Raw genomic sequence first — 26910 nt, forward strand, 5'->3', positions numbered from 1 at the left:
GTCCTAGTTCTTAAAAAGAGTAAGAAGTCTAGTTTTCAAAGGGCTCTTTTCAACAGGATCAAATGATATTGCATCTACATCTCCAGCTGTGCATTCTAGTCAATTCTATAAGGTTCCCATGTTGTATCCCTCAAGTCTACCAATGCTGATGAGAAACTCCTTTACTGCTTACAGTCCTCGAAAGTTTTCAGCAGGAATGAAAAGTTCTGTGACTCACCCAGGGGCACATAGAGAGCATATGACAGGTGAGAACTGATGACCCTCACTCTGATTGAAAACTCTAGTTTTCTCACCAGGGAGCTTCTTACGTGAATGAAATACATGTTTGTGTGTGGGGGGGAATGCTTCCAATAGCATGCAAATTCCATGAGGGCTGTAACTGTATTGATTTTAGTTTTGTCTGTCAAGCTTTTAACACAGTTGATTTGTAGTTTTGTTGTTGTTATTCAGTCATTTTTTAAGTTGTGTCAGACTCTTTGTGACCCCATTTGGACTTTTATTGGCAATGATACTAATGTCATTTGTCATTGCCTTCTCCAGCTCATTTTCCAATTGAGGAAACTGAGGCAAACAGTGTTAAGTGACTTGCCCAGGGTCATACAGCTAGTAAGTGACCGAGATAATATTTGAACTCAGGAAGGACTTCAGGCCCAGTACTCTATCCATTGCACCACCCAGCTGCAACTTAACTATTGCTTAATAAATGTTTGTTGAATTGAAGTTGTAATAATGCTTATTTTCCCCCCTGAAACTCTTATCTTCTGTTAGAATAAATAATGTATTTTGGTTCCAAGGCAAAAGAGCAATAAAGTATAAGCAATGGGGTTTATGTGACTTGCCCAGGTTCACAGCTGGGACATATCTGAGGTCAAATTTGAACCCAGGACCTCTCATCTCTAGATCTGACTTTTAATCCACTGAGCCACCTATCTGCCCCAATTATGCTAAGTTGATTCCTCAGACTGGGAGTAACATCATAGATGGAATAATATATAAAGAACTAGATTTGGAGACAAAGGACTTGAGTTCAAATTCTGACCATGCTATTAATATGAGCAAGTCACTCACCATGTCTGATCCTCCATTTCCACATTAATAAAATAAGAGACCTGATGACCCCCAGGTTCCTTTCCATCTCAAAGTCTATGACCTCATTCCATTCAAAGAAAGCAAAATCATCCCTCTTAAAGGGTTGCCTTAGTAACTTTCCCATGGGGGACTTCTTACCTTGAAGAAGATCACACATCCTGGAGTTAGATGAGCACATGCTGACCTCCTGAGGCCTCAGTCCCACCAAGCCCAGCCACATGCAACTCTATTTGACAAGAGCTCTGGAGCACAGCACTGAGAATTCCTACCTGGACCAAGCTATATCCTGTGCGCTGAATGAGTGCGCGGAGGGCTGCTTCTTTCTGAGTGCCGCTCAATCCATCCCCGGATTTTTGATTTGATTCCATTGAGAGTGATTATCAGCAAAAAATCAGGTTAATTAGGGGTGCTCACTGCAATCAAATTTAAGATAAATTAAGAAAATTAATATTGCCAAGGTGACAAGTCTCCTTTTTGTGGAGGCTATTTTTAATCAACCATTTTAAATAAATCAGTCATTTATCGTTTATTCACGAATACACCAAATCCTTTACACATTACACATTTACCTTTGTAAAACATTTCCTAGGTTACAAACCAGATTCAAAGTCATTTAAACACCAGGGTCTAGGGAGCAGCTGGGTGGCTCAGTGGATTGAGAGCCAAGCCTAGAGATGGGAGGTCCTGGGTTCAAATCTGGCCTCAGACACTTCCCAGCTGGGTGACCCTAGGCAAGTCACTTGACCCCCATTGCCTAGCCCTTACCACTCTTCTGCCTTGGAGACAATACACAGTATTGACTCCAAGACAGAAGGTAAGGGTTTAAAAAAACAAACAAACCAGGGTCTGCGCGTTATCACTGTCCTCCCCCCATTCTAAAAATGAAAAAACTGAGGCCCACAGAGGCTAAATAATCCATCCAGGATCACACAAACGTACCCTCCCCGAAGATGCTAAGTTCATACTTTGAAAGCACAATCTGACCATGCCACCCATTCCCCTTGCTCAAAAAGTTCCCAGAGCCCCCTTTGGTTTCTTTCCAGGTTTTATTTAAAGCCTTTTCTGAGCTGGCTCCTTCTGCCTGGAAGGCTCCTTGCATATTGCTCCTTCACCAATTCTACATTTCAGATAAGCCTCAGTGCTAACAGCTCATCTCATCTTCACAACTCTGCACAGGCGGAGAGGCTGTTGGCTCTCTCCAAGCCTGGATGCTTTCTTTCCTCCTCTGAGCTTCCTCGAAGCCCTGCTTCCCTTGAGGCTCACCTCTAGCCTCCTCTGCTGTGGGAGGCCTTTTTTTTTTTTAATTCAATGATTTATTTCTCAATGTGGCCAGCATTTTTTGTCATGAGGCTCTCAGAGTTGTCCTGGATTACTGCCTCGCTTTTAGAAGCAAAGCCTATCACATTCCAGAGTTGCAAGGCCTTTTCTGACCTCCCCAAACGCTAATGCCCCTGAAAATTGTTTGCTGTACATTCTGTGTTTAATTTTATGGGTACAGGCTATTCCTCCCCCCTCCTTTTAGCATGTAAGATCCTTCAAGGCAGAGCCTGTTTGGGTTTTGTCTTTGGATCCCCTGCACAGCAACGGGCACCTTGGTGGCCCATCACAAATGCTGGTTGCATTAAAATGAATTCAATTAAACAGAATTAAAAGGAACTGAATTGAAGGCTTCTGTAACCATGGAGACAGATGATAAGGCCGGCCAGAAGCAGACTGGTAGCCTTGGAGATGGAGGCAGAACCACCCAGACTCACAGCGCCCAGCGATCTTTTGGCCTCTTCCCTGGGATTGACTGTTCATCTTTGACTCCTCTGTTGTGTCCTTCTCCCTGCTGTCCCATCATCTATATCCCAGGATTCTGTTCCAAGCCCCCTTCCCTTCCCTCTATCCACCCTCTCATTCTGCCAAGAGCCAGGGAGTTCTCTGATGGTAGGGACCTTCTAACTTCTGTTGTATTTGTATTCCCAGAACCTCTGGGGCCTGGCGGATGAGCACATGTTCATAAGTGCATTGGAGTCAGGCCTGATTCAGCAGAGGTAGGAAATGAACCCAAGTTATTATGAGCACTACCACTGAGGCACATTGCCTTGAACATTGAAGAGACTTAACTGTTTGTTGACTTGAATGATTAAGTCACCTTTCTCTGTTTTAGTTCCATTATTTACAAATGAGTTAGGTAGCCCTGTGTATAGAGGGCCAGGCTTGGATACAAGAGATCCTGGGTTCAAATTTTACCTCCTAGCTGTATGACCTTGGGCAAGTCACTTAACCTTGATTGCCTAGTTCTTAATGCTCTTCTACTCAATACATAGTATTAATTCTAAGATAGAAGATAAAAATTAAACAAAAAAGGATGGGGAGGGAGCTGAAACAATATTGTCTAATTAACACTTCTGTTCTATGAGAGGCAAAGCAGTAGAATGGATAAAGGCTCCAATGCTGGATTTAAGAAATCTTGGATTCATTCTAGTTTGTGACAGATTTTTGCTCTAGCACACTGGGCAAACACTTCCCTAAGCTGCAGAGAAAGGGGCTGACTTACACTGGCAGAGGGAGTTTCCTCACTGGAAGTTTCCAGTACCAAGGAAATTGCAGATCCAACCAAATCTCATTTGAACATTCCAACCGCCCACCATGTAGGCACAATCAATATTCTCCATTTTGCGGATCAGAGTTAGAGGTTAAGAGAGACTTGTTCATGGTCTCATATCTAGGGAGTCTCAAAGGTGGAACTTGAAACCAAGCTTCTCCTGACTTCATGCCCATTCTCTAGCCTTCTTTTCCAATTTAGATCCAGGGTTTCCAGCCGCAGTGGTTGCCATCACATTTTCTTAAATACTCTTAAACACTATCTCCTGAATCAGCACAATGAGAAGACTTTTAGATGTGTGTATATATATGGAGGGGGGAAGGACTGCAGGAATTCACCTAATTATGCAAAAATTGGGTGTTGCAGCCCTAAGAGATGTTGTGAATTAGGGATCAGGAACATGCAATATCCGAAATGACTAATAAGATAAAATCAGGGCAGTCTACATCTCCCATCCACGAATAAAAAGCAGTGCTGGCTGTTAGCCCAAGGTACAATGGAGGCCCTTCTCTGAGGGATGGAGGGATGGCCTCATAACTGCTCTGAGCTGTCCATGATGGCACATCCTGCTTTTTTCTCCTCTTCATGCTTGTTTTTGTGGACAAAATTTGACCCACAGTATATCCTGAACCCTATTAAATCTCATCTTACATGTTTAACTTTTCAAGATAAATTTTGGTTTCTTATTCTGTCCTCCAATGGGCTAACTAACCCCATCTCAGCTTTGTTTCATCTGAAAATCTGGGGACTATGCTATCTACGATTTGACTGAAACCATTGCTAAAAATGTGAACAGCTCCGTGTCAAGCACTGGTCCTTGAGCTCTACTGGAGACTGAATTCTGAATCAACCTAGAAACATTCATGACTACTCTTTGAGTTTAGTCTTCATTTATTTTAGAATTCATCTAAGCTTACTATTATCCAATCCACATTCCTCTATCTTTTCCATAGATTTATTTGTAGTGGTTTTAATTTTGAAAGGATTTGAATCAAATGTATCTCTGGGTATGTATTCATTGAGAACCTTAGTGGTCAATAGACCACTGGAATTGGAGTCAGAAATATCTGAGTTCAAATGCTATCTCAGACACTTCTTAGCTGTGTGATCCTGGACAATTCACAACCTTTGACTGTTCCAGTATCTCCATCTATAAAATATGGACAAACGTGGCACCTATTTCTCAGGGTTGTTGTGAGGCTCAAATGGAATAACAAATATAAAGTATTTTTAACCCTAAAGCATCATATAAAGGCTAACCATCATCATCATCATTATTATCAAATGCTTAGCTAAACTCTAAGTAAATGATCTCTATAGTTCAGTAGTCCTGTCAGAAAATGAAATTAGGTTAGTCTGGCATGCTCCCTCTATTATCATCACATTTTTTTTTCTGATCACCAGACTTTTAAGTAATAATATGTTTTAGAATTTACCTTGGACTCTAAGTCAAACTTGGCACTCTATAGTTTGCTCTATTTTCTTTCTTTTTTTGAAAATTGAGATGGCATTTGTCCTTCTGCAGCCCTGTAGGGACTCCTGAAGTACCCCCAACATCTTCTAAATATCCCTGCTAGTGACTTAGCAATCCCATCTGCTAGTATCCTCGGTATTCAAGCATGAACTTTGACTGGATCTTGTGAGCTGAATTCATCAAGGCCGCTTGTTCTTTTTTTTTTCCTATCTCTTTTGGCATTATAATCTAATCCACGTCAATCCACTAATAGTTTATTTTTGAAAGAGTTTGAAGCAGATGCATTTCTGGATATGTATTCATTGAGACAGCATGTCTGGCTAACAAGCCCCTCTTTCAATGTTTTTTTTTTGAGCACAAAAGGATGTGCGTGTGTGAGAAAGAGAGAGAGAGAGGGAGAGGGGGAGAGAGAGAGAGAGAGAGGGAGAGAGAGAGAGAGAGAGAGAGAGAGAGAGAGAGAGAGAGAGAGAGAGAGAGAGAGAGAGAGAGAGAGAGAGAGAGAGAAAATTGACTTTCTTTGGCATTTCTCTCTCTTTTCCCCATTTCTTCTTTTTACTTTTAAATTTGTTTTTATATTACATTAGAGTTCCCAGGCATCTCTCTTCCTCCCTCTTCTTCATCAGATGAAGGTTAAACCCGTTCCCTCAGAAAATAGGTTCTCTCAATCTGTTTTTGTCCTCATTTCAGCCATCAAGTCATAGGTCACCATGACCTAAAAAGTCATGACCTAGTGTCACAACCTTTTTGTGATGAGCCTCTGGTATCTAGCTTGGACCTTGGATGACAAATAGTACATTGCCAGGCCCATAATTGAAACCATTCCAACTTGGTAATATTCAAACCAAGCTGGTTTACTTTTTATTTCCTGACTGCTATGTCCCATCTCTATGCATTTTTGCAGGCCGTCCCCCATGCATGGAATGTTTCCCTCCCTGACCTTGGCGTTTTAGAATCCCTAGTACCTCCCAAGACTCAGATCAGGTACTGATTCTTATAAGAAGCCTTGCCTCATTACCTTCCAGTGTGCATTTTTCTTTTAACGTGTTTGCTACTCTGGATAATCTATTACCTTAGTGAGGTTGGGGACCCCAGCATCTAGCATAGATTTGTATATGTAGTAGGTGCTTAATAATTATCAATTGGATTTTTTTAGCGAGATAGAACCTGTCAGAGTTTATAATCCACATGGCATAGCATTAAGAATGCCCAGGGGGTTTCTGGGTGGCTCAGTGGATTAAGAACTCCAGACCTAGAAACAGGAAGTCTTAGGTTCAAATCTGGCCTCAGACACTTCCTAGCTGTGTGACCCTGGGCAAGTCATTTGACCCCCATTGCCTAGACCTTACCACTCTTCTGCCTTGGAACCAATACACAGTATTGATTCCAAGACAGAAGGTAAGGGTTAAAAAAAAAAAAAAAGAATGCCCAGCCACTGTTACATGATGGGAAAAGACTAGAAGAGATGATATTTTCCTTTTCTGAAACTTCCTGGACTCCTGTCAGGATGCTGTTAATTAACTTATTTTTTTTTTTAAACTCTTACCTTTTCTCTTAGAATCAATACTGTTGTAAGGCAGAAGAGTGGTAAGGGCTAAACAATAGGGGTTAAATGACTTACCCAGGGTCACACAGCTAGAAAGCTTCTAATGTCAAATTTGAACCCAGGACCTTCCATCTCTGGGTCTGACTCTCAATCCACTGAGCCACCCAGCCACCCCTGAATGCTGTTTAAAGGTATAAAAAGAATCGGTCCTTGAAACCGTGAAAACCTTGGGTAAAGAATGTATAGCTTCTAGAACCAGAATCTGGAAATCATCTGGTCAAATCCTCTCATTTAGAGGCAGAACTGAGGCAAGGTGAGAGCCAAGATTTACACAGGTAAGTGCAAAGTGAGTTCTTAAACTCCCATTGTTCATCTAATGCTCTAGCCACTCTTCTCTCTCCTTTATTGGCTTGTGGTGCTGGGGGTCCAGGGAGAACCTTATAAGCAGGGTTAAAATCCCAGCAAAAGGAAACTTTAAGACATAAAAAGCCTCTAGCTAGAAGAATTTCTAGGGAAAATAATTTGGAAAATGCAGCCAATAAAATCAGAAAGGAACAGATCATAGAAGGAGTTATTTCGGGGCCCCAAAGGGAAGCTCTCATTGGATCATCAAGTTCAAGCCATCACTGGGTTATGAAAGAGGAAAGTTTCCTCTTTCCCTCCAGAATAGAGTCCAGAGGGTGGAGATTTGGCCACTGAGCCCTGGAGACGGATGGGCGATGACAGAAGTGCCAGTGCATGAGCCTGCTGACTTTCCTCGGGCAGATGCTGAGTTGTGGGCATTCTGGTTCACTTGCAGGCTTTCATTAGGCAAAAGCCTGCCCTCATTGGGGCCTCTCAGGGGTCCCGAGGCAGTGGACCAACCAACCAGAAGAAATTTTCTTTCTGACCTCCAGAAATGTGGCCGGCAGTTTTTTATGTTCCTCAAAGTACTCCATTAGTGTATTATATTCTGAAATTATGATGTGGCTAGAGCTTGGGCTCCTTTCACGCAGGCTTCTTGGTGTTCTGTCCCAGGGTCGCTGATGATAGTGATGCCATCTGTCCAGCATGTCAGCACTTGGCATCAGTGATCCCCCTTCTCCTACCTGTTTGGTATGTGATCTTGGCCAAGAAACTTCATAGCATGCTCAGAAACAGAATGATCTAGTATGTCGGGCCCTGGGTTCAAATCCTGTCTCAGACATTCATTAGCTGTGTGACACTAAGAAAGATATTTAATATCTCTGCTTTAGTGTCTTCATCTCTAATAAGGGAGGAGGAGGAAGACTGGAGACAGATTTGGTGGTCCCTGACATCTCTTTCAGTTCTAAACCTGTGCTCCTATGATTTCATATGAATATTAGAGTAACCCTGGGAGGTGGAACTATTATTACATCCATTTGATAGATGAAGAAACTGAAGTGAAATGGCATCACAGTCTCACAGAAAAAAAATTATCAAAGGCAGATTGGAACCCAGGCCTCAAGTAATACCCAGACTGGCACTATTTCTATTAAATTCCGTTAAACTCCTTGAAACTGGTCACCATGCCTAGTATGTAACATTATCAGTATGGGAAGCTAGATAGTGGTTCAGTAGAGAGAGTGCTTGGCCTGGAATCAGGAAGACTCATTTTCTTGAGTTCAAATCTGGCCTCAAATACCTACTAGCTGTGTGACCCTGGATAAGTCACTTAACCCCATTTGCCTCAGTTTCCTCATCTGTAAAATGAGCCAGAAAAGGGAATAGCAAACCACTCCAGTATCTTTGCCAAGAAAAAAGAGTTGAACCTGATTGAAAAATGACAGAACAACATTTATCAGTACTAGCTCTCTTATTTTGAAATCACTTTTGCCAATAAGCATTTGGTATGGCATCCAGGAAAAGGGACTGATTCTCCCTCCCCCTGTCCTTTGCCCTCCGGAGGTCACATCAGGATCATATTATGTTCTCCTCTGAGTGAGCCACCATTTTTGGAAGGACATTTATCGATGAGCTGGAAGGGGACCAGAAGGGTGAAGGACCTCCAGAGCACGGCATGAGGAGAGATGCAAAGACCTGAAGAGGGAAAGACTTGGGGAGCAAGTGGGGAACTGGCTTCAGAAGGGGCTCCCCTGTGGCCTCAGAGGTCAGAAATGGGAGCAGCACGGAAAAGTGGTCAAGAGGGAATTCAGGAGGGATACAAGGAAAAACAAACAAAGCACCTTCCAGATGTGGAGCTGCTTTTCTCTTGTTGGAAAGTTTGCCACAAAAATCCATCTGGCTATAGGCTGGGCTGCTTGGTGAATAACAAGTAAATGATAATGATGATGATGATGATGATGATGATGATGATGATGATGATGATGATGATGAGAGCTTCTATTTCAAGAGAATCATGCAGATTTGCCAAGAGCTTTCCGTGGATTATCTCTTAGGATCCTCACGAGATCCCTGCTGTTGTTATCCCAATTTTACAGATGAGGAATTGAGGAGAGAAAACAACTTAAGTGACTGGCCTAGGGTCACACAGCCAATATGGAGATCTTTCTTAAGCCTAGGACTTGGGCTCTCTCCCTGCATTACTTGGCTGCCTCCTCTATGGGGTCCCTCCAAGCCCCTGAGATTCGGTGACTTTCTGGATTGCTTCTGAGGGCTCCAGTCTTTCCATTCATCCTCCTGGATTTGTCTTCTCTCTCGTACGAGCCCCTCCCTAGCTCAGGCCCATTTCTTGCCCTTCCCCCCCTTTCCCACATCGCCATCTCCCATCTAAATGAACCGATTTCAGTGGCCTTTGAACGGGTCTCCCGCCTCCCTCTCTTTACCCCACTTGGCACCGGGACGCCCAGATTAAGGCTTCTAAAGCCCAGTTTGCATCACGCAAGGCCCAGAGGAAAGAATCCAGAGGGAGGTCAGGGGGAGTGGCCATAGCATTCCATTCTATTCCATTCAATTCACGGATCCAGCAACCACTGTATGCAGCCCCGGGGCGGAGATAACGCTATCTAAGAGCCTCGGAAGCTCTCGCGGCCGGAACAGGAACTCCCCTTCCCAGGAGTCAATCTGATCAGAATGCTAATGTCTGAAGAGCCTGAAAGGCTTGGGATGGGGAAGGCTCGGCCTCCAGAGAAGGGACCCCCAGCTGTTTTAGTTAGGGGTTGGGGTTTAGGGAGGACTTTGCTCCCCCACACAGGCACGACACCATGAAAAATAAAAACATTTTAGATAAATGTTTAAAAAAAAGAAAAGCTACCACAGATTTCCGGAAGGGATGCTTTGGGCGAGAACGTCCCCCCCCCCCAAGAAACTAAGACTCGTCCCAGGGCCTCAGGGGGTGGCTGGTGATGAGGATGAGGGTCCAGCCCTCTCGCGTGTCCCAGCCTGAGGATGGGAGGTTGGGGGTTATCAGGGGCTGCCCCAGGGCTCTTCAGATCGCCCACCATCCTCATTGGCCTCCCTGGGGATTTGTCCTTTCTTTGCATTGATAAGGTTGCAGTGGATGATGTTAAAATGGGGAGTTCAGACAACCAATCTGCCTCTACAATAATTATTAGAGGTGAGGGCGGAGGATGAAGGGGCTTAGACCGGGGCCAGAGTCTTATATGCTGAATCACTCCCAACTTGGGTTCTTGGACCCAACAGGAGAGGAGGAAGGTAGAAAGAGCAACCATGCCCAAGTCTGGAAATTGGGGGATGTAGGTTCAAATCTTGCTTCTCACATTGACTGCCTGTGTGAGTCCAGGCGGATCACTCTATCTCTGTGTCTCTTCTTATCTTCTGTCTTAGAATTCATACTAAATATCAGTTCCAAGGCAGAAGAGCTGTGGGGTTTAGGCAATTGGGGTTAAGTGACTTGTCCAGGGTCACACAACTAGGATGTGTCTGAGGTCAAATTTGAACTCAGGACTTCCTGTCTCCAGGCCTAATTCTCTCACCACTGAACCACCTAGCTGACCTTTCAGGAATGTCTCAATTTCTTCAGGCCTCTTTTTCCTTTCAGTAAAAGGAAGGGTGTCAGTAAAAGGAAGGGTGTGGTCCCTTTGGGGAGAACACTGACTTCAGATCCAGATTTTGTCAAACTAAGAATGAAATGTTCTCCCTTCTACCCCTGAGCTCTCCCTCCTCAGTCTGCCCCCCAAAGTCTTTCTTTTAAAAGGATAAACTCCACACACACTCCCATCTCCCTACAGTGGACTAAGCCAGTGGAATAAGCCATTCCTAGTATGTTTGCAAACATTGGGTTGCCATGGTCAAGTCTGCTTCACCCCAAGTGCCTTGGCTGAAGAACACCCCATAGAGGTGCTGGTGTTCCCAGACGCCCATGTCATGAAAGAAAGGAAAACTCCCCTCTTGGTGGTGTGAGGGAAATTGGATGGGAGCAGGAACATGGCCCTGGGGGGAAACTGATGACACTCTTTATGCAAAATAGCAAGGAAGGGGAGAGAGAAAAGCTGAAGAATGTATACACATAGATATAGAATACAGCAAAGGTTAGTGGAGAGAGTTGCTGTGTTTAGTGCCAGAAGACTTGGGTTCAAGTCTTGTGCCTATCATTTCCTGTAAGCCCTGGGCAAATTGCTTGACCTAAATGATCTTCTCTAGAAAATGTGGGAGTTGGAGCAGATGGGACCCAGAGAGGAAGAGGGCCTCCAAGGCCCTTCTCGCTCTAATCTAAATGCTTGTTGACTTGACTCACAGAAGCTAAGCTTCCTTCTCTAGATGCCTCTCTCTTGGCGCCTCTGGGATGGCTGGCAACTCCTTCCATGCACTCTAGAACAGACAGGGCCAAGAGGAAGAGCCGGCCTCCCCTTCCCACCTCTTATGGCTGCCTACTCTGGGGAGCCGCAGAAGACAAGTTTGTTGGCTACAATTTTCTCAAAGGAATCTGCTCTACGTTTTGAGAGAGAAGAATCATATGATTACATTGTTGGGAAAGCATGGCCAACATTTGTTCATTCCCCGAAGGTGCTAAGTCAATAATATTTGGGCACTGTTGTTCAAAAGCATCAGGATTAACCAATGCAGAAAAATTTCCACTCAAAATATGGCCTACTGGTAGAATGCTGGGAAAGGGGGACTTGGCAGTCACTGAGTCCGATTTCCAGCTAGTTCACGCTTTCAGGGAACTCTGCAGTTTACAAATACTTTCCTTATGACAACTCCATGGCATTGGGAAAAACAAAGACAAAAGCAAGGATTGTAGTGAGAGGACCCAGGTTTGAATTCTGACTGATGTTTGCTGTTTGTGTGACCTTAGGCCAATCATTTCCCTTCTCTGGGCCTCAGTAATAAAATAAGTGCATTGGGCTGGATAGTCAATAAGCTTCCTTCCAGGATGAATAGTATGACTCCAAAGGAAAGTAGAAGGGGTGTTTTTTATTTTATTTATTTAGGAGGCTTTATTATTCTCAATTTTCTTTTGATCATACCATCTATCAGAAAGATGTTGGAAAGTGGTTCTTGGTCAGGTGCCCATCGGACTAGACCATCTTTAAGGTTCCCCTCAACTCTGAGAGTTCCAGGTGCTGTGTCCAAACTCAATGCTCTTTTTAAAAACTATATCCCAGGGGAGAGCTGGAGAGCCAGGCCTAGAGATGGGAGGTCCTAGGTTCAAATCTGGCCTCAGACACTTCCCAGCTGTGTGACCCTGGGCAAGTCACTTGACCCCCATTGCCTAGCCCTTACCACTCTTCTGCCTTGGAGCCAATACAAAGTATTGACTCCAAAATGGGAGGTGAGTGTTTAAAAAAAAAATAAAAACTATATCCCACTTGTTGTCTTCTAATCTAGACTGTACACTTGCTGAGGATAGGGGAACACCCCAGCTTTGAGATTGGGAAAGTTTGTTAAGGTGTCTGAATCGTGGTTTTCTCATCAGTCCATCAACTATGTGCCAAGTGCTGGGCACGGGGACAGAGAAGGATTAGAACTCTGTTTCATTGGCACAGGGAACTTCCAGGAGAAGAGAGTCCCTCTACCAACCAATTCAGGCTAGCTCCCTCTCTGAAATTTCAATTCTTCGCTGTCTGAACAATGGGAGGTTAGGTGACTTGTCCAATATGTGTCAGAAGCCGACCTGGAACCACCTTCGTCTTGGCTCTAAGGCTGCCCTTCTAGAGACAAACCCCACTGCCAGTCACTCTATTATGTGCTGGGGATATCAAGACAAGGATTAAATAATTCCAACCTTCAAGGAGCATACATTCCCCTCCCCCGTGACAAGGCGGTGAGGAAAGCATTTTGTAACCTGTGACACATTAGAGACAGGCAAATTATCATTATTGATGCTCTTAGAATTTCCTATGGGTCCTCCCTTCTCTCTTCTCTAGTCCTGGCACACAGTGGGCCCTCAAATACTCTTGGGATTGAAAGAATGCACCTTTTTTTTCGGTAGCATCCCTGGAAAATGTATTTAGAAATAAATTGTATGGTACTACCAGAGAATTGTCTCCTACCTAACCATAGACCACTTCCTTCCTCTCAGTTGGGCCTCATCCAATGTTTTTAGCTCAGGGCCCGACTTTCTGGATTCAGATGAGTCATTTTTAGAAGTGGGGACAAGAGATGGAAGCTTGGGCTTCCCCTTTCATTCTCTTTGTCCTCTCTCCCTCCCTCCCTCCCTCTGCTGATGAGCTGCTGGCTCATCTGCTTTGGTGTTTGGAAACTCTGGGCTCTCTGTGGAAGAAGATAAAAGGAAGAGCCAGGAGGCCAGGCAAGAGACCGTACTGTGGGGGGAGAGTAAAGTATGCTGGACTTGCCATTAGTGAAAGCCTACTTAGGAATCCTTCCCCTGCCTCTTGTTTTTAACTGTGTGGCTGTGGACAAGTCACTATTTCTTTAGGCCTCAGGCTCTCCATCTATAATATCAAGAGCTCTCAGGGATGCTGATAGCATCAAAAGAGATAACACATTCCATAAAGGTTGGTTATCATTACTTTATATGAGAGAGAGTAGAGTAGAGGCTACTACAACCTGGGAACAACTGATTTTAGAGCTGGAAAGGACTTGAAAGGACCTCTGGTCCAATCCTGTTGTCTTACTGAGGAGATACACAGAGAGTTGAATTGGCTTTTCCTGGGTCACACTAATCCAAGTTTTGAACCCAGGTCCTCTGACTCCAAATCAAGGACTCTTTTTCATGAGGAGCTTCAGTAAAAAGGCAGGGCACACGTTCTTCTCAGCCAGGAGCTTGTAAACCTCAAATTTCCTTAGACTTATAAATGTTGGAAATTTCACCATTGGGATATTTCATACTTGGAAAATTTCTTACTGATAGTCTATTGGAATGGGAACCCCATTGGCATGGGAGGTTCCTTCTCTTCCCTTCTTAAGATTACTTTAGGACAGAAACCCTTTGCTGAACAATGGAAAGGACTTTGACCTATGCTTAAGCATAGAACAGGAATTTCTTTGAGTCTTGATTGATTTTAGAATTGATATAATGGAGATACTTGGAATAAATCTCCACCCTATTCAGTCCTAATAGGATTGAGTAAGGGCTGCAGCCTAGATCAAAATTTAATTATTCCAATCTCTACCCTACTCAGGTTAACAGGATTTAGAAAGGGCTGTAACAAAGGAGCAAAGATTTAATCATTTGAAAATATGACCTTCAACAGACATGTGCAAAAACCAGAAACCTCTGGGCGGTCTTGGGTTAAGCTAGAGCCTCCATTGGCACAGGGAAATTGATGAACAGTGATTGGTAGATGGGAGATCTGAGGGGAGGAACTTGGATGGTTTCCTTAAAGATAGGAGGGGCTGAAGCGGAAGGGGGTTGAGGGGTCTTGGTCGGTGTGGTTCCAGTGGGCTATAAGAAGGCTTGCTCTGAAGGAAGCTGAAGGTGGGGGCCTCTGAGACTGTTTCTCCATTTTGGTCACGTGAGTAATAGGGACTGATCTCTTTTTCTTTGCCCCAGCTATCTAAGGGCTTGGGCCTTTTGGCCCAGCCTAAACAGAAGGGGTATTTAAGCCTTATTCCCTTCTCTCCCTTTTCTCTCTCTCTATCTCTAATTCCTTTCTTACTCCTATTGTAATTAAACTCCAAAAAAGACTGACGGCTGACTTGAGTTTTTCATTTAGGAATTACATAGCTGATTCCTTGGTGACCTTAAATTAATATATATCAGTCTTTTAAAGTGATTCCCTTGTTACAAGCTGAACTCCGAATTTCAAGGAAAATGCTGAAATTACTCTTTCCAGAGCCCCAATTTCCTCAGAATCTCAGTTGCTTGAGGGCAGGGTCTGATTTCTAATTTTGTGTTCATGTGCCCAATGCCTAACCAAGTGCCAGGAGTATTCACTGGGGCTTAGTGAATGTTTGTGTCGATTGAGAACGAATAGATGCAGAGTTTCATGTTGCTATTTTCTCCTTGGTTTGTCATGTAACCTTTCTTGACAAGTCTGCTTCTTCAGTGAGCCAAAATTCCATCCCACTGAGAAGGGCTTTGGGAACTCCACTCTTCTCTAGACCATCAGCTTTTGGGGTGGCCATCTGGGCTCATCTCCATTAGGAATTCTATTTGGATCCGGCAGTCTATGTCAGCTCATTTAACCCAAGATATATTCACTAGAATAGAAACGTTACAGATTCATGAAGACAAAAACCTGGAGAGTGTTCCATTTGCCACAGACAATAGCTACTATGCTATAATCAAAAGAGTCTTAGGTTTGAGTCTTAGCCATGGAAGAGACCTCAGAGGCCAATGAGTCCACCCTAAGCTAGAACAACAAGGCCTTCTTTGAGGTACTCACCAAGTGGTCATTCAGTCTAGTAAGGGAGAAACATTGTTTTCCCAGGCAGCTTTCTCAGCAAGATGTGCTGGACTTTCACAGTCCTTCACTCAGATTTTATAGACCAAAGATATATTCAGAAGGCCATCATCTCCCTCTGAAGACCGGTTACCTCAGTAATCTGTCTGTTCTTTCTCCCTCTTTATCTCCCTCTTTCTCTCTCTCCCTCTCTCCCTCTTATTCTCTCTCTCTCTCTCTAGTTCTCTCTCTCTCTGCCTATTTAGGATCATAGAACCAGAAAGTACCTTAGAAGCCATATTGTTCAACATTATACACGAAGAAACTGAGGCCTATAAATGCTTCTTGAAAGCAATTAAGATGAATGATAGAAAAAAAGACTCTTCATGTGGACTAAATTTAGATATTTTGAAAATACAAGAAAATCTTTCAACAAAATACCGTTGCTTAATATAATTTTTAAAAAAGAAAGAAAACCAAGTCACTAGCATTAAAAATGAAAAGAGTGAATATATCACCAATGAAGATGAAATCAAGCAATTGGTAGGAGTTATTTTTCCCAATTATATGTCAACAAATTTTAAAATGGAAGTGAAATGGAAGGAGACCTACAAAAATAGAAACTGCCTAAACAATCAGAAGAGGAAATAGAATATCTAGATTAACCTATTTTAGAAAAAGAAATTGGAAAGGCCATAAATGAACTTCCTAAGAAAAAAGCATCAGAAAAACATGGAGTTACAAGTGAATTCTACCAAACTTTTAAAGATCAACTAATTTCAATATTAAATGAATTATCTGAAAGAATAATGAAGGAGTCCCACTAAATTCCTTTCATGAAAGAAATAGGATATATAAACCAGGAAGAGTAAAAACAGAGAAATAAAATTATAGACCAATTTAATTAATGAATATAGATGTAAGAATTCTAAATCAAATACCAGATAGGAGACTACCATAATATATCACAAAGATTATGCATTGTGACCAAACAGGATTTATACTAGAAATACAGGGATAGTTTAATATGAGGAAACTATCAATTTAATTGATTATATCAACAACAAAAATCATCCGATTATATTAATAGATGTAGAAAAAGCCTTTGACAAAATACAATACTCATTCCTATTAAAAACACTAGAAAGCATAGGTATAAATGGATTTTTCTTTTGTTAAATTATTCAAAGCATCTATCTAAAATCATCAGCAAGTTTTATCTGTAATGGGTAGAAGGAAGAAGCCTTCCCAATAAGATCAGGAGTATATCAAGGATGCCCATTATCACCAATATCATTTAAAATTCTATTAGAAATGCTCGCAATAGAAGAAAGAGAAATCAAAGGAATCAGAATGGGTGAAGAGGTAATAAAACTATCTCTTTTTGCAGATGACAGGATGGTGTATGTGGGAGATCCTAAAGATTCAACTAAAAAGTTAATTGAAACTATCAATAATTTTAGCAAAGTAGCAGGATATAACATAAACCCACATGAATCACCAACATTTTTAAATATTACTTACAAAGATCTGCAAGAAAAGGTAGAGATACTTCACTTAAAATAATCATAGGCAGAATAAAATATCTGGGATTATACCTGCCAAAATGAACCCAAGAACTGCATGAAGAAAATAATTTTTGCATGAATAAAGTCAGATTTAAATAATTAGAGAATACTAATTGTTCATGGTTGGACAGAGTCATCATAATCAAAATGACAATCTTACCTAAACTAATCTACTTATTCACTTCTATTCCAATTAAATCACCAAAACTTATTTTATTGAACTAGAAAAAAATTTTTAATTCATTTGGAAGTACAAAAGATCAATAATATGGAAAAAAGAATAAAAAATGCAAAAGAAAGAGATTTAGCAGTTCCTAATTTTAGACTACTAAAAAAGAAGTAATTATCAAAACTCTCTAGTACTAAGAAATAGAAAGGTAGATTGATGGAACTGAACAGGCATACAACAATCAGTAATAAAAGATTAGAGTGACCTTGTGTTTGACAAAAGTATAAATCCAAGTTTTGGGAAATAAGAAGTCACTATTAGATAAAATTGCTGGGACAATTGGAAAGTAGTTTGATAGAAACTAAGTAGACATCAATATCTTACATTGTCCACTAAGATAAAATCAGAATGGACACGGGATCTAGACATAAAGGGAGATATCATATGCAAATTAGAATAGGGATATTACCTATCTAGCATATTACCTATCAGATTTATGGATAGAAGAGGAACTTAAGAAGAAAGGAGAGGATAGCATTATGAGATGCAAAGTGGGTAATTTTGCTTATATTAAGTTAAAAAAATAGTTTTTATCCAAATAAAATTACTGTAGCTAAGGTGAGAAGAAAAGCAGAAAATTGGTAAAAAAAATTTATAAACAGTTTCTTGGATGCAGGGCTAACTTTATCAAATAAAAGCCATCCCCAATTGATATATGGTCAAAAGATATGGGCAGGTTTGGGATGAAGAAATTGAATCTATATGAAAAAATCCTCTACATCCCTGCTGCTTAGAGAAAAGCAAATGAAAACAACTCTGACACCATCTCCCACCTATAAGATTAGCTAAAATGTTAAAAGAATGAAATGACAAATGTTAGAGGGAATGTGGGAAAATGGAGACACTGATATGCTGTCGTGGAACTACAAACTGATCCAATCATTTTTAGAGATCAATATGTAGCTTTGCCCAAAGAGTTACAAAACTACATCTTCCCTTAAACCCAGTAATACCACTGTTGGGTCTCTTTCCCAAGCTGTTCAGCTCTCTCTGTAGTGGCAAAGAACTGGAAATTGAAGGGATGTCTATCAATTGGGGAATGGCTAAACAAGTTGTAGTCTATGACAGTGATCGAATACTGTGGCAGAAACGATGAGCAAGTTAATTTGAGAAAAACTGGGAAAGACCTACATGAAATAATGAAAAATAAAACGAGTAGAACCAAAAGAATTTTTATGCAGCTACTGAATTAATATTGGAAGAATTTCTGTGAATATACACCTCCAGAGAAAGAACTAATAAACAGAAATACAAAAGACAAAATGTATATCCTTTTTTTTCTTGAGTGATGCTTTCTACAGAGCAGAGAAGGGACAGAGGGAGAGAGATGCTTGAGAATTAATTTTTTACAGTATAAATAAAGGAAAAAATTAAAAAAATAGGAGAAACTTCTAGAAGACATAAGGAATTCTGAGACATATAAAATTAATTTATAAATTGAGGAGTCAAGTGTGATCTCATCATAAATGATACTCAATAACTTATGAATGCCGGGCACAATAATGAATATTTGATCTCATACAAGTCTTCTCTTGTAGATTACACTCAGATATAAAACACAATCTTGGTCCCAGATGCTTTTCATGCTGCCTTTTCAAATGGGATCAACTAGAAATTTTGAAAATAAATGAAGGAGTTTCCAATGGTCAAAGGCCAAGGTCAACTGGCTTTCATCTGGGATCCAAGTTCAATTGCATAATTGCTGGTCTAATTGAAACGTCATTTGCATCGCTGGTAAAGTCACAAGAAGGTACAGCAGTGTGGGATTGGGGCTTTTCAAAAGTCATTTAGCAGTTCATATGGTAGAAAATGCTCCTTGAATACCCATGATGTGCCCTTTAATATCCAGGGCTTAGCTTGAAACCAAAAATTGCATGCAGAAAGAAAGCATTAGGCTGAATGGGACTTTGAGCTGGGGCTACTCAAGATTTATTTTCAGTTTCAAACTGTCTTTTTTTCCTTCTTCAGAGAAGGCACCCTACTCCTTGGGACTGCCCCAGCTAATCCATTTGCTCAAAAACTCCCCCTGCCCATTCTCTGCTCTATCCACATGGGAGATCAGCATGGCAGGTGGGGAATTGCTCAGCTCTGACTACTGGGCTTCCCTATTACCTTTATCAACCATTGACTTCCCTCTGGAAACATTCCTAGACATCTATTGAATCCAGGATGTTTAAATATGTAAATACATTTGTGACCTCGTTCATGTGGCTGTTTATTCCAGTGATGCAAATCACAGCCCATCTGTGCCTGCTCTTCCTGTGAGACTTGTTCATATTGTCCCACTAGTTCATCAAAGAATACCTTCCTTGTTTTCTCCTGAGAGTGAAAGAAGCCAGAGAAGGACTGGGATTCTCCACTTGTTGTCCTTTGCTCTGGCCAGGTGGTTAGCCCTAGTCTTTTTCACTCATTGCTTTTTCTATGATGATTCCAGTTACTTCAGTCCTTCTTTGTAGTTCCTCAGTGGTTCTATGTTATGTCCCAATCACAACTCTACATACCTCTCCATTCACTTGTATAAGAGTGATTTTCAATTCTTTGGAGACTGTTATGTTTGGTGACTTTTAGCCATACAAGACCCCTGGTGATTATGAATGGAAAAATAGTCCTTTGGTTCTGGAAAAAGGCCCAGGTCCCTTTACTGATTTTCCAAGCCAATCTAGAGTGCTCTCCATCTTCTGGTTATTCATAAGGCCAACTCACCCATTTGTACTGCCTATCCATTGCATCTTAGTAGGGAACAGGCAGGCTTTTGCAAATGATATTCTACAGTAGACTCTATTTTTACCATCAAACAATCGACAAGCGTTTATTAAGTTCCTTCAATGTTCCAGGCACTGTGTGAAGTGCTAGTGATACAAAAAGAGGCAAAGGACAATGTCTGCCCTCAAGGGGCTTACAATGCAGTGGAGGAGCCAGTATGCAAACAAATATATGCAAAATAAGCAATATATAAGAAAAATAGGAGAAAATAGAGAGAAGGTAATGGATTTAAGAAGGGTCAAGGAAAGCTTCCTATAGAAGGTGAGATTTTAGTTGGAACTTAAAAGAAGCCATGGAGGCCAGTTGTTGGAGCAGAGGAGTAAGAGAAATTCCATGCGTGGGGAAGGGGGCAGGCAGACAGAATGTTCAGAGCTGAGAGATGGAGTATCTTGTTCATGGAACACTCAGGAGGCCAATGTCACAGGCTTGAAGAGTACATGTTGGGGAATAAGGTATAAGAAGGAGGGGAGCTAGGCTATGAAGGACTTTGATGCCAGACAGAGCACTTTGCATTTGTACCTGGAGGCAATAGGAAGGGGCTGGAGTTTATTTAGTTGAGAGATGACCAGATTGGATCTGTTATAGAGGAAAATCACTTTGAGGGTGAATGGAGAATGGATTAGAGTGGGTAGACACTTGAGACAGGCAGAGCTACCATCAGGCTATTTTAATAGTCCCTGGATGATGAGGTGATGGGGGCTTATACCAGGGTAGGTACAGTGTCAGAAGAGGGACCACATTTAAGAGATATTGTGAGCTATGCTCTTTGTGGTGGCAAAACATTGCAAAATGAGGGGATGCCCATCAATTGGGGAATGGCTGAACAAATTGTGGTATATGTTGGTGATGGAATACTATTGTGCTAAAAGGAATAATAAAGTGGAGGAATTCCATGTGAAATAGAAATACCTCCATGAACTGATGCAGAGTGAGAGGAGCAGAACCAGGAGAACATTGTAAACAGAGATAGATACATTGTGGCACAATCGAATGTAATGGGCTTCTCCATTAGTGGCAATGCAATGACCCCAAACAACTTGGAGGAACCTACGAGAAAAACACTATCCACATCCAGAGGAAACACTGTGGGAGTTAAAACACCGAAGAAAAACAACTGCTTGAATACATGGAGCGAAGGGATGTGGTTGGGGATGTTGACTCTAAATGAACATTCTGATGCAAACACCAACAACATGGAAATAGGTTCTGATCAAGGACACAAGTAATACCCAATGAAATTGCGTGTTGGTTGCGGGAAGAGTGGTGGAGGGGACGGAGGGAAACAATGTGATTATTGTAACCAAGGAATAATGTTCTAAATTGACTAAATAAACTAATTCAAATGGGGGGAAATAAATGGGGAAAAAAAAGAGACATTGTGAAGGTGAAATCATGAGGCCTTGACAATGACTTGGATATAGGGTGGCGTTAGAGATAGGAATCCAAGATGACTCCTAGATGGTGAGGGACTGGGAGGATGGTGCTGCCTTCTGTAGTAATAGGGAAGGTAGGTGGGGTTTAGAGCAAAAATAATGAGTTCTATTTGACATTAAGTTTAATGTGTCTGCTGGACATCCACTTCAAGATGTCTGAAAGGTAGTTAGGGATGTAAGACTGAAGATCAGCAGAGAGATTATGGCAGGAAAGGTAGATTTCAGAATCATTAGCATAGAGATGGTAATTAAATCCTTGAAGCTTGTAGAGCTCATCCATCTGTATATTTATCATCAACAGAGTGCGAACATCTCTAGGATAAAATACAAATGCCTCAGCCTGACATTTAAAGCCCACTCCAACGTAGCTTCCATATATATATTTCTAGTCTTATTTAATATTGTAACCCTTTAAACACTCTGGTCCAACTGATCTCTAAGCTAGTCCCTATATAAGACAATCCATTTCCCACCTGTGTCTTTTTCATCAGCTTTCTGTCATGTCTGGAATACATGTTATCCTTACCTCACCCTCTTACAATCCCCAGCTTCCTTCAAAGCACAATTCAGTCACTACCTTCCACTCAAGACCTTTCCAGATCCCCTGACATGTTAGCGCTCTGGGTCTCTTGAATTACTTGGGACTACTTTGCCTCCATAATATATTTATGTTATATACTATATATTATATTTATTTATCTGAATACATATCATATCCTTCCAGTACATTTTTAGGTTCTTAGAAACCCAAGTCAAAGAGAATGGCCAAGGCTCTCAAGTTCATGCCATAGTGACCAAATAAAGTCACTGGGGATGCTTAGCCTAGAGAAGGGAAGATAGAGGGGCAAGGCGATTTCCCTTTCTGTCTTATTATACCTAGTGCTTACAACAGTGCTTTCTATATAGGAGGCCCTTAATAATATGTGTTTAACCAAATCAAATAGCTGAAATCAAACAGAAATTATTTGACGGAGCTGCCATGGATTGAAATCTTTTATGAGAAAACTTGGAGACGCTGGTAAGGTTAGTTCAGTTGGCAGCATTTCCTATTGTCTGTAGGATGATAAGACCAGCAATTGTGCAATCCAAAGGGAGGAAGTTTAAGTCAAATTGTCCTTAGCTCATTAGTATCCCTCCCATTCCTTCCAGGCCAGGTCTATCCCATCCAATTTATGTAAGGCAACCCAATCCTATCTTGCCAATCTAAAACCCATTCAGTATGTACCTTCTGTGTCATAGACCTGAGGATTCTGTATGGGTGGGTGGGTAGGGTGCAGAATGTGTATTTCTAAAAACAAAATGAAGAGTCCCTGTCCTCAAGGAAATGGCCATCTACTCCGAGAAGCCAACTCAAAAACCATACAAATTAAATACGAATCAACTTCAAGGTAAGGACCTCGCAGGGATTTGGAGCTCCCATGATCTGAACTCAGTCCTGGGGCCTTGACCTGGAGAGCTGGGCTTCTCTCTAGCTTGTTGCTGGAGTTTTAGCCCAGGAAATTTCCAAAATAAAACAAACCTTTGTTCCAGCATGCGTCTAGGTTTTCCCAGATTGGGTAATAGTCCTTCACTTCTGCACAGACACAAAATAAACTAAAAGCACCTGGGTTCAAGGACAGCCTTTGTCGCCTCCCCCTCCTGAAGCACATGCCTTTCAAAGCACTCCCAGGAAACTGAGAACAGATGAAGAAATGAAGGGAGTCCACAAATAGCCCATCTTTCCTCAGTCTTCCCATCGTCCTTTTCTCCAGGGACTTTTATGGGAGGATAGTGGGAATGGGTTAGGAAATGTCAGACTGACAAGGCAGGAAAACACAATCACTTCCCAAATATGTTTAATGCATTAGCTGGTAGTCCCCAGGGTCATGGCCACATATGATGAAAATGTCTCAGCTTGTTCGTGGACAATATATTAGTCTACAGCTCTGGAACCAATTACTTTGTGACAAAGAGGGGAGTCATTTCCTAAGTTATCAAGATTGTATTTCAATCATTTCCTGCTAGATATGATTATTTTTCTCATTTCCAATTATATTTATGTTTTCAAAGCACTATTTTGGGGGCATGTCTAGTGTTCCGAGGGCTACTTCACTCAATTCTCCCTTCAAGCACACCCTTTTTCAGAGCTGGAATTAGCCAGAGCAACTGTATCCCAGAAGCCAATTTAAAATAAATTGTTTGGGCAGCTAAGTGGCTCAGGTGATTGAGAGCCAGGCCCAGAGACAGGAGGTCCTGGGTTCAAATTTGTCCTTAGATACTTCCTAGCTATGTGACCCTGGACAAGTCAATTAACCTTCATTGCCTAGCTCTTACAGCTCTTCTGCCTTGGAAACAATACTTAGTATTGATTCTGAGACAGAAGGTAAGGGTTTAACAATTATTTTATTTTTAATTTTTTTATTAAAACCCTTACCTTCTGTTAGAATCAAATGAAAGAATAATCCTGTTTTGATTTATTATTATCATATTTTAATCTATCTTTATATTAATTCTAAGAGGCAAGGATTAGATAATCAGGGGTAAGTAACTTGCCCAAGGTCACAAAGCTAGAAAGTGTCTGAGGCCAAATTTGAACCCAAGTCTTCCTGACTCTAGTCCTGGCCCTTGTTCCACTATACCACTGAGTTATCCCTTGATTTAGTCATTGTTGAAAATAGATTATTTTTCCAAATTGGAAAAAGGGGAGGAAAAAGAGTGTCCTATTTCATTGACAGACTTCAATGAATTGGGCAGAGCTTGGATAGACCTTAAGGACAATTTGCTGGTCTTAATTTGGGTGTTATATATTTTTAAAAATTCACTCTTCTCAAGTAGGTGCCACAACTCATTCAAAATTTTCCTGGATTAAGACATGCATCATTATTGACATTGTAGTTCACATATCCACAAGAAAACCCAAGCAACATCTGAAGACAATGGATTTCCAGTGTCGAATGCACTGATCCTCAGAAAGGTAGCACCAAACTATTCATAATCCAAGAACGACAGTTGTTCATTTCTCTTTAATATGTCCTACGGTCAGGAGTCTCCTTCCCACTGGTTCTACCTCCTTCTTATTCAATGGGTCTCCATGGATGAGGTAGATGATAATCCCTCTCCTACCACTACCCTGGTGAACTTCTGGGTGTGGGGATGCCAACCTTTGGGGAAAGCACTGATGGATGACTTAAGGACCAGCTGGAGGGCTCAGGAAGGTCCCTATGAGCATTTGCCTCAGGAAGCACCACAAGGCATCCTGTTTTGCTTGATGTGTTTTTTTGACAATGACTAGAAAGCCAGGCTTGGAGTCCAGGCAGCACAGTGACTGACGAGCCAGGACTATTAAAAGACAAATAGTGGGCTTGAGGTCTGATCACAGAGTTACTGGAGTTTATTGAGTAGGAGAGTGATATGGTCAGATGTACAGTTTAGACAGATCAGTTTGACCAATGAGTGAAGGATGGATTGAAGTAGGGAGAAACTTGGGGGGAAGAAGACCAATCATCCGGCTACTATAATAGTCCAGGTGAGGAGTGATGAGGGCCTTTGTCAGGCCAGAGGTAGTGTCAGAGAAGAGAAGGGGTCCTATAGAAGAGAAGATACAGTGATAAAAATGAGAGTTCTTGATCATTAATTGGATATGCTGGGTCAAAGAGAAAGAGGAGTCAAGGATGGCATGTAGGTTGTGAGCCTGGATGACTGGGAGTTCAGTGGTACTCTCAACAGTAATAGGTAAGTTAGGAAGACAAAGAAATTTGGGGAAAAGATGATTAGCTTAATTTTGAAGGTGTTGAGTTTAAAATGTCTATGGGGTATCCAGTTCAGGATGTCTAATATACATTTGGAGATGCAAGACTAGAGGTCCAGAGAGAGGTTAGGCCTGATGCCGTAGCATGAGACTCATCTGAATAGGGATGATAATTGAATTTATGGGAGCTGATGAGATCACTAAGTGAAATGGTCTAGAGCAGTGATGGTGAAACTTTTATGGGGGGCTGATTTGAAAATGTCCTCAGGTGCCTATGGAGAAGGGGAGGGGAGCAGCTTGCCCCTTTGGTTTTCTAGTAAGAAACTCTGGCAAGCTCTGTGCCAGGGTGATTGCACATGTGCCTACAAAGAGGACTCTGAGTTCTCCCTCTAGAAAGTGTGCCACAGGTTCTTTGTGCCATAGATTCTCCACCCTGAGTCTAGAGAGAGAAGTGAAAAGGGCTCAGGACAGAGCTTTGGGGGACACCTATAATTGGGGCCTTGACTTGGATGAAGATTTGGCAAAGTTGCAGTGAAGAAACAGTAAGACAAGTAGGAGAATCAAGAGAAAACAGTGTCATGAAAACAGAGAGAAGAAAGTATCAAGGAAAAAAGGATGTGTGACAGTGTCAAAGACTTCAGAAAGGTCAAGAAGAAGAAATATTGAGAAAAGGTCATTGGATTTGGCAACTAAGTCATCGTTAGCTTTGGAGAGGCTAGCCACAAAAGGTAGCAGAGATATAAGATGACAGAGAGTAGAGCTGGATCCCTCAAGCTAGGAATTTTTGAGGATAGGGGAAACTTGAGTATGTTTGTAGGCATTGGGAAGCAGTCAATAGATATGGAGTACTTGGACACTAGTGAGAGAATAGATATGATAGAGGGGTCAGTTTCCTGGAGAAAACAAGATGGAATGGAATCACTTGTGCATGTAGTCAAGTTTATCATGACAAGAAGAAAGACTGCCTTAAAAGGGTGAAGGTGAAAGTAGTCGTAGAAGGCATCTGAATGATGTCAGATGAGGAACAGGAGAAAAGATGTGACTTTCTATGAAGTCTCTTTTGTTCAGGGAAATATGAGCCAATGCTTTCATTTAGGAGGGTTGGGAGAGGAAGAGAAGTGGGAGGCTTATGATTGGATAAAAGAATATCAAAGTCCATGAATCATGGCTATGGAACCCTTGCAGAAGATGACAAGATCAAGGGCAGGACTACGTCTGTATACAGTTGAGGTGTGTTGGAGGAGTAGTCATTTGAAATGAATAAGTCGAGTAACCAGGATATTAGGATGTCTGAAGGAATATGAGTATGCATATTGATGTTGTGTAGGGTGAGGGGAGGATTTGGGAAGGAAAGACTGTGACATAAGCATTGAACTCATTGGGGAAGGAGGGAGAGTATTCTGGAGGTCAGTGTACAATAGCTCCTAGAATCTTAATTAAGTAATAAATATTGACTATACTATTTGGACATCAAAGGAAGAGAGATTAGTGAATGATAACGGTAGAAAGAGAACTTGGAGGTGGAATGGGGAATGAGGAGTTTTCTAACTCTCACCATGGCTAGGGGGGATAAGTGAAAGCTCTAATAGTGTTGGAAAGGGGCACACAGGAATCTGTGACTTCTCTTCAGAAGAGGGAGCAGTTGAAGGGTTGGGTAACTTGAGTAGGTTACTGGGAGGGGGGTTGAGTCAAGGTGAATGGGAATGAGGGTTAGAGATGGAATTAGGAGTGAAGTCAATGTGGGGTGCAGAATGGAGTTTGAACAATGACAACCTGGGGTTCA

At 41.7% G+C, this 26910-nt stretch overlaps 1 protein-coding gene across 3 annotated transcripts in view; it reads right to left on the minus strand.

Annotated features, from left to right (window-relative positions):
* Positions 1-26910, minus strand: part of A1CF (APOBEC1 complementation factor) — a 111097-nt gene that overhangs the window by 70471 nt on the left and 13716 nt on the right. For 2 of the 3 annotated variants that reach the window (XM_001363571.3, XM_016428099.2), the window contains exon 2: positions 1359-1502. The exons of the other annotated variant lie outside the window; for it this stretch is intronic. In XM_001363571.3, the coding sequence (XP_001363608.1) occupies positions 1359-1457 (99 nt within the window). In that variant the 5' untranslated portion in view covers positions 1458-1502. The remainder of the gene's footprint in view (positions 1-1358; positions 1503-26910) is intronic. 3 annotated transcript variants of the gene reach the window in all.

This window comes from Monodelphis domestica, chromosome 1 (assembly GCF_027887165.1).
Source record: "Monodelphis domestica isolate mMonDom1 chromosome 1, mMonDom1.pri, whole genome shotgun sequence".
NCBI lineage: Eukaryota > Metazoa > Chordata > Mammalia > Didelphimorphia > Didelphidae > Monodelphis > Monodelphis domestica.